The 8,362-nt window shown below is 50.6% G+C and overlaps 1 protein-coding gene across 5 annotated transcripts in view; it reads right to left on the bottom strand.

Moving 5' to 3' along the window:
- Positions 1-255: 255 nt before the first annotated feature.
- The window catches only part of stox2a (storkhead box 2a), a 64,430-nt gene continuing 56,323 nt past the window's right edge, over positions 256-8,362 (bottom strand). For all 5 annotated transcript variants that reach the window (XM_035531575.2, XM_027014875.3, XM_035531576.2 and 2 more), the window contains 2 exons: positions 5,891-8,348; positions 256-1,252 (listed from right to left, as the gene is read on the bottom strand). In XM_035531575.2, the coding sequence (XP_035387468.2) occupies positions 1,051-1,252; positions 5,891-8,348 (2,660 nt within the window). In that variant the 3' untranslated portion in view covers positions 256-1,050. The remainder of the gene's footprint in view (positions 1,253-5,890; positions 8,349-8,362) is intronic.

Below are 8,362 nucleotides of genomic sequence, written 5' to 3'. Positions count from 1 at the left end.
CCCTCAGACATCTGGGCTCCCCATTCCATCAGGAAATCGATTGTGAAGCACGAGTTACGAAGTTCGACCGAGTTAAGATAAAGCAATATTGTACAGACATTTCTAAAGAAAGGTCAACAACACATGGTTTTGTCCACAAACTAGCTTTTATCATCCTCGGAAAGCAGAAGTGGTGAAGTGGGTCCTGAGTAACATGACTCTGGGCTCAGTGATGGGTTTCTCCCTCCTAAAAGAGTAACTATTCATGACCTGAGATTGAATGTCAGATAGAAACTTTAATGAAACAGGTAAACTCGGTGAGTGATGTACAGTGACACACATCTTACGCTTGTATCTGCTTTGCCCTGTGTGGGATTTAACTGAAAAAACAGAACAGTCCTTGTTTTCACTAAAAGAATCCTTTAATCTCAGAGTAACTGTTTTTCTTTCTTTGTAAGTCAATCTAAGTACTATTTATTTATTTTTATAAGCATGAAAGTATGACTCCAGTCCTTTTTTATCCCTTTATCAACAGAGCTAATGGTGTTGTGAGGAATGTCTTTATTTTGGGGTTTATTATACAACATTATGAATCATGAATTTAATGTTGTTAAAATGAGATTTAATAACAGGTTCCTTCCATAAGTCATTACCACATTTTTCAATTTCTTTCCAACCTTGTCTGTGTCAGCAGCCTTATGTCAGAGTGCAACTTATTCCATCGGCAGGATGATGCCTTTCATCCGTGACTGAAGAAAACAGTTGTTATTACTGGAAAAAAAAGATACTTTTAAGAAAATAACTGTTGATTCAAACCGGAGAATTTCCTGATTATTCGCTTGTCAAGATAAATCATGTCATGGTTACTTCCCCTCTTTTTTTTCTTCTTTGCAGCGACTTTTCTGTCGCCGTAGGAGCAGTCTGCGGAAGCCGTACCTGTGGCCCCAACGGTCTCCGCGTAGTCCGAGGTGCCCGCCACAGGGCTGCGACATCACCACGCCCGGGCGCCAGCACACGCCACCTCCACAGATCGCGCCACCTCTGCACCCACTTGGAGGAGCACCACCCATGTCAGACGCTGGTGATGGAGGCAAGGCAGTTAGGGGACTTCTGCAGTTTCTCCGCCTGTGCAGTGGGGGGCTCAGGTATGGCACGGAACGCAAACGGGGGGCCGACGCTCGTGCTGCCCATGTGGGCTGGGCTCAGGACGGGGTTCTGGCGCCGGTTGCTCTCCACGATGCTGGAGGTGTTGGAGGCCAAACTCTCCCGGGTGCTGAGAGTGGAGAGAGGGGAAGGAAGAGAATGAAGACAAGAAGGAGAGAGGGAGGAGTGGAGAGAGGGAGGAGTGAGGAGAGGGAGGAGTGGAGAGAGGGAGGAGTGGAGAGAGGGAGGAGTGAGGAGAGGGAGGAGTGGAGAGAGGGAGGAGTGAGGAGAGGGAGGAGTGAGGAGAGGGAGAAGTGGAGAGAGGGAGGAGTGGAGAGAGGGAGGAGTGAGGAGAGGGAGGAGTGAGGAGAGGGAGGAGTGGAGAGAGGGAGGAGTGGATAGAGGGAGGAGTGAGGAGAGGGAGGAGTGGAGAGAGGGAGGAGTGGAGAGAGGGAGGAGTGAGGAAAGGGAGGAGTGGAGAAAACAAATTATACCAGATTCTGTTCAAAATCAATGGTTTCTCTTTAAACCTTATGTACTACACTGCAATTTTTACTACTTATATATATATATACACACACACACACACACACACACACACACACACACACACACACACACACACAGCCTGGCCAAAGAAAAGGTCACACACTCTAATATTTCGTTGGACCGCATTTAGCTTTGATTACGGCACGCATTCGCTGTGGCATCGTTTCCACAAGCTTCTGCAATGTCACAACATTTATTTTTGTCGAGAGTTGCATTAATTTTTCCCCAAGATCTTGTATTGATGATGGGATATTTGCACCACTGCACAAAGTCTTCTCCAGCACATCCCAAAGATTCTCAATGGGGTTCAGGTCTGGACTCTGTGGTGGCCAATCCATGTGTGAAAATGATGTCTCATGCTCCCTGAACCACTCTTTCACAATTTGAGCCCCATGAATCCTGGCATTGTCATCTTGGAATATGCCCATGCCATCAGGGAAGAAATCCATTGATGGAATAACCTGGTTGTTCAGTATATTCAGGTAGTCAGCTGACCTCATTCATTAGGCACATAATGTTGCTGAACCTAGACCTGACCAACTACAGCAACCCCAGATCATAGCACTGCCCCCACAGGCTTGTACGGTAGGCACTAGACATGATGGGTGCATCACTTCAGCCGCCTCTCTTCTTACCCTGATGCACCCATCACTCTGGAACAGGGTAAATCTGGACTCATCAGACCACATGACCTTCTTCCATTGCTCCAGAGTCCAATTTTTATGCTCCCTAGCAAATTGTTAACAGTTAGCCTCACTGACAAGTGGTTTTCTTAAGGCTACACAGCTGTTTAGTCCCAATCCCTTGAGTTCCCATCAAATTGTGCGTGTGGAAATGCTCTTACTTTCACTATTAAACATATCCCTGAGTTCTACTGTTGTTTTTCTAGAATTTGATTTCACCACACGTTTAAGTGATCACTGATCATGATCATTCAAGATTGTTTTCCGACCACATTCCTTCCTCTAAGATGATGTTTCCCCGCTGTCCATCCAATTTTTAATAATGCGTTGGACAGTTCTTAACCTGATTTTAGTAGTTTCAACAATCTCTTTAGATGTTTTCTCTGCTAGATGCATAGCAATAATTTGACCCTCCTGAAACAGATTAACATTTTTTCCACGACCACAGGATGTGTCTTTCGACATGGTTGTTTAACAAATCATATACATATGATTATGTGTATATATGCTGTGTTTGTATATTGATCAGCCACAGGATTGAAACTGCTGACAGATGAAGTGAATGACATTCATTTGCTTGTGGGATATATTAGGCAGCAAGTGATACTGCGTCACTCTAAAGGTGCAGAGACACACTGCAGGTGGGGTGAGTGATACTGCACCACTCTATAGGTGCAGTGATACCGTGTCACTCTAGATGTGCAGAATGATGCCGTGTCACTTTAGAGGTGCAGAGTGATGCCGTGTCACTCTAAATGTGCAGTGATCCCGTGTCACTTTAGAGGTGCAGAGTGATGTCGTGTCACTCTAGAGGTGCAGAGTGATACCGTGTCACTCTAGAGGTGCAGAGTGATGCCGTGTCACTCTAGATGTGCAATGATCCCGTGTCACTCTAGAGGTGCAGAGTGATGCCGTGTCATTCTAGAGGTGCAGAGTGATGCTGCATCACTTTAGAGGTGCAGAGTGATGCCGTGTCACTCTAGAGGTACAGAGTGATGCCGCGTCACTCTAGAGGTGCAGAGTGATGCCGTGTCACTCTAGAGGTGCAGAGTGATACTGCATCACTTTAGAGGTGCAGAGTGATGCCGTGTCACTCTAGAGGTGCAGAGTGATGCCGTGTCACTCTAGAGGTGCAGAGTGATGCCGTGTCACTCTAGAGGTGCGGAGACAGGCTGTGTTGTGTGCTGCTCTCTGCACCACCTCGTCAAACAAGCCCCCTTTCCAGCAGAGCTATGGAGTGACGTCATCACTAATTATGAATCATCGCGAAACCCGTAAAAACCGTGTGTATGTGTTTGTGTAGACAAACAGAAGACAGAAACAGGAGAGCTACGATTCACAGAGTTGTTAATGGTGTGGGGCAGTGAGGCTTCCACACCCCTGACTCCTGTCCCAGAGAAATCCACTCCTAACTACCCCCAGCAGAGCACACCTGACTCCTGTCCCAGAGAAATCCACTCCTAACTACCCCCAGCAGAGCACACCTGACTCCAGAAAACACCGTGGGATCACTTTGGAATCCAACATTACAGCTCATCAACAGTCCAACAGTCCAAGACCAAGGTTACAAGGTCTTGCTACTTGAAACAAGCAGTCCAAAGACTGACCTTAACCTGTGCTTAACCTCCTTAACCTCTGTCAGTAAAACAAAAGCAACTGTTCAGTCTGCTTTCTTGTGCAAAGTACATTCACCTGTTTGGAGTGAATCATACACACCCAAGGAGTCTAATGGTGTTAAGGCTCACCCTGCCGCTCAGAAAGAATGCGTGCACGCACACACGCGCACACACACACACATATGAGCGTGCCTGCACGGAACTCAGGAACCCCACTCATGAGCAGTTTATTTCAGCTCATGGCCTTTTGGTGGTAAGAGGAGAATCCATGCTGTCCTCTCTGTTGTGTGGGTTCTGGATCGGTGGGATTGTGAAGGAACGCTAAACTCCAGTACGTGAACCAGTTTAACAACTTTCAGTTCAAACATGTCCAAGCACCTGGATATGATGGATTTTTATTTATGCAACATGTTGGGATGTGTTTGCATTCTGTTCTATTCAAGATAAGCAATATTCAGAAAAAAAAACAATCACCGCTCACTAACTGCTTTGGACAGAAAATAAAATCTATTACCAGATTATGCCAAAATGGTAAAAATCTATACAAAGGATTTTAGTTGCTTATTTTTAATTTATTAGTGCTGGTAATATTAAAACCCTCTTGGCAGGGTGTAGAAAGGTGAAAATGGCCCCAGAGCCGTAACCTAAAACACTCCTCTTCTCTCTAGTCACTACACAGCTGACTGAGCCGTAACCTAAAACACTCCTCTTCTCTGTAGTCACTACACAGGTGACTGAGCCGTAACCTAAAACACTCCTCTTCTCTGTAGTCACTACACAGGTGACTGAGCCGTAACCTAAAACACTCCTCTTCTCTGTAGTCACTACACAGGTGACTGAGCCGTAACCTAAAACACTCCTCTTCTCTGTAGTCACTACACAGGTGACTGAGCCGTAACCTAAAACACTCCTCTTCTCTGTAGTCACTACACAGGTGACTTGAGCCGTAACCTAAAACACTCCTCTTCTCTGTAGTCACTACACAGGTGACTGAGCCGTAACCTAAAACACTCCTCTTCTCTGTAGTCACTACACAGGTCACTGAGCCGTAACCTAAAACACTCCTCTTCTCTGTAGTCACTACACAGGTGACTGAGCCGTAACCTAAAACACTCCTCTTCTCTGTAGTCACTACACAGGTGACTGAGCCGTAACCTAAAACACTCCTCTTCTCTGTAGTCACTACACAGGTGACTGAGCCGTAACCTAAAACACTCCTCTTCTCTGTAGTCACTACACAGGTGACTGAGCCGTAACCTAAAACACTCCTCTTCTCTTTAGTCACTACACAGGTGACTGAGCCGTAACCTAAAACACTCCTCTTCTCTCTAGTCACTACAGAAGCCCCTGTGATTCCCTAACAGGACACATATACTGGATCTTTGAAAAACGGTTCAAAAGTTTTGCAATAATAAGAACGTTTTACACTCATCCCAAGGCTTTACTGGGTGGGTATTTATGTATGTTCATGCGCAACTTTCACACTATTTTCCAAACTGCAAACCTAAAACATCCCTCTAGATGTCTCACTGCCCAAGTCTGGCATCTCACCGCCCAGGTATGGGGTCTCACTAGCCAAGTCTGGGGTTTCACTGCGCAAGTCTGGCGTCTCATCGCCCAAGTTTTGGGTGCCCAATTCTAGTCCTGCACCATGAATAATTAGAGGTAGATGATGTAATATTAGAGGGAGATGATGTAATTAAACCCCAGGATGCTAACTCTCCAGGATAACATGGCATAGGATGCCTCTGAGGCTAACAAATTTATCTCATTTATAACAAATTTATCTCAACAGTTGGGCAAGGTAAAGAGGTGAGGGAGAGTACAATCAGCTTTTGCGGGCATTCCAGAATGTTCTAAATAATTTTGTACTCGTGTCTCTGTTCAGAACAGAGATGCATAACCAGTGCGTGGGCTTACCGTGGAGAGTTAAAGCCACTGTCCACGGTCACACTGCTGCTGTCCATGCTGTCTAGCCGTGCCGAGTGCGCCGACTTCTGACTGCTGGTGTTTTCGTTCTCCTTAGGACTCAGGAGAGTCAAGTTGGTCTCGAATTTCCTCTGTAGGTCATGCTCCTTCTCTCGCTCCAGCAGCCACTGCATGGTCCCACCCCCGACTCCGCCCCCGACCCCACCCTCCCCGCCCCCCGCCCGCCCCTTGCCCTCCACGGGAGCTGCCTCTTTATGGGAGGCCTCCTCCACCTCCTCGTCGTCATCATCTGACACGTTGTAGTAGTCAAAGCCGGCCTCCGACGTGGAGGGGGCACCGTGCTCTGACCCCGTAGGAGGCGGGGCAGATGTGGGCGAGGAGGCGGAGTTAGGCGGCGGCTGAGGCTCAAGGGTGTCGAGGACCTCGGAGGATTTCATGTGCGGGGTCTTTCGCAACGTGCCCGACTTTGAGTAGCCACTGTCTACGTAGCTCATCGTCAAAACGCTGTGCGGCGGTTTGAATAAAGTGTCCTTACTGAAAATCTCTTTCCTCTTATCCACCACCACGCCGCCCCCTCCCCCTGGGTCGGCGCCGTGTTGGTGCTGTATCAAACGTCCGTTGGCCATTGGCTCAGGCGTCTGGCTGGGCGTGGCTTTACCCTTAGCGGAGGAGTCCTCTTTGTACTCCATGGGGTGTGGCGAGGGGAGGTGTGGCGTCTGCCGGTCAGCCGGCGACCCCTTACGGATCCCATCGGACGGCGTTAAAGTGTCGTGGTCTGATTTGCCCAGCGGCAACGGGGCGGTAAGGATTGTTTCGTTCGACGTATTGCACTGGAAGTAGTCGTCTGCCAGGGGCTTCGGCGACAGAGCCTTCAGGTCACTGTAGGCCGGCAGGCTGTCTCTGCTCATGTTCCGCTCCAGAGGGCAGTCCACGCTCATCTTGCCCATGTCAGGCACTGACATCTCCGAGCTGAACTTGGAGGCAGAGAACATAATGCGCGAATAGTGGGACGTCTTCTGCGAGGAGGCCCTCAGTGTCCCGTCGTCCGTATAGTACCGGCTGCGGTGATCCGGGCTCCGGTCGTACTCCTCGGCTGTTCCCAGCGTGGAGCTGCCGCCACCCAGTGGACCCTTGGAGTTGTCCATGGATCGGGATCTCTCCTTGGCCTTGTCCGGCCGCTCGGTGCGGGACTTGCGGTCCTGCGTGTGGCTGTGGCTCCGGTGTACCCGGGAGTGGGAGGTGCCACGGGAAGGCTCCGGGAAGGGCATCTCCGTCCGCCTCTTCGCCAGTTCCCCCGACACGTCCCATTCCGGGGTAACGGGGAAATATGACTCGGCGATGTTGGGGTTGCTGTGGACGAGGTACGCGGCACCACTCCTGCGCTCCACCGTGTACATGCCCTCCCGCGGCGAGCGCACCAGCGAGTGACTGAAGAAGCGATAGTCCCTGTCCAGTCCCACACCGGCCAGGTCCAGGTTGGAGCCCCCGGATGCGTCCCCGCGGGAGACACGGGTCTTGCTGTGTGAGCGCGACTTGCCATGCGGCATTCGGCGGTGTCCCCTGCTGCGGCGGCTGCGTGAGCTCTGCTGAGCCGCTGCGTTTGCCTTGCAGCGCTGTGCCCGCTCCTCCTCCAAGCGCTTCATCACGGCCGTGTGCCGCGCCACGTTCTCCACCGTCAGGTCCGGATTGATGCGACGAATGATCTCCATCTCCACCTCCCGGGGGATGGCGGTGGCCGTGGGCGTCTCTTCGTCCCGCAGGGGCCACTCCTCCGGCGGGAACTGGGCGGAGAAGGTGGCCAGCTGCTTCGTCTTGTCTTTCCTGAAGCTGAGGCGGAAGAGCTTCAGGCCGAACTTCTTGGACTGCCTCTCACTGCTGCCCCCGGCCGTTCCCTCTCTCTTCTTGGTCAGCGTGTCCGTCTTGTAGGAGAAGGAGGGGTTGGTCCTGCTCTTGTCGGGATCGGGTGGGTGCAGCGTGGCTGACGGAGGGGGTGGCGGCTGAGGGTAGGAGGGCGGGTCCCCTTTAGGCTCCTTGGGGGACTTCCTCTGAAGGGTGGTGTGATTGCTGGGCACCTCGTCACGGAACGTGTTGTACGAGTCACAGAGGTTCTTGTGGTTGAGCCTCTCACGTACACACCCAGACGTGGAAGGCGTGATTGTTCCAGACTGGGGTGACGTACACTGCTGCTGCAATGGCTGTTGTTGTTGTTGTTGTTGTTGTTGTTGTTGTTGTTGTTGTTGTTGCTGCTGCTGCTGCTGCTGCTGCTGCCGGTCCGGATGCCGATCGTCCAGGTGGTACCATTTGCTGTTGGTGCGGATGAGGGAGGGGGTGATAAAGTAGGTCTGGGGGGTGACGATGAAGTACCCCTCGGGGGTGGGGTAGATCTTCCGCTCTCGAGCCAGCATGTTGAGCGTGTGCCGCAGGATTTCGGGACTCGGGGTAGGTACACCTGCGGGGAAAAGC

This window comes from Electrophorus electricus, chromosome 12, assembly GCF_041902795.1.
Source record: "Electrophorus electricus isolate QZ-2024a chromosome 12, ASM4190279v1, whole genome shotgun sequence".
NCBI classification, from domain to species: domain Eukaryota; kingdom Metazoa; phylum Chordata; class Actinopteri; order Gymnotiformes; family Gymnotidae; genus Electrophorus; species Electrophorus electricus.
The sequence above is the reverse complement of the archived record's forward strand: the minus strand, read 5'-3'. Positions and strand labels throughout refer to the sequence as shown.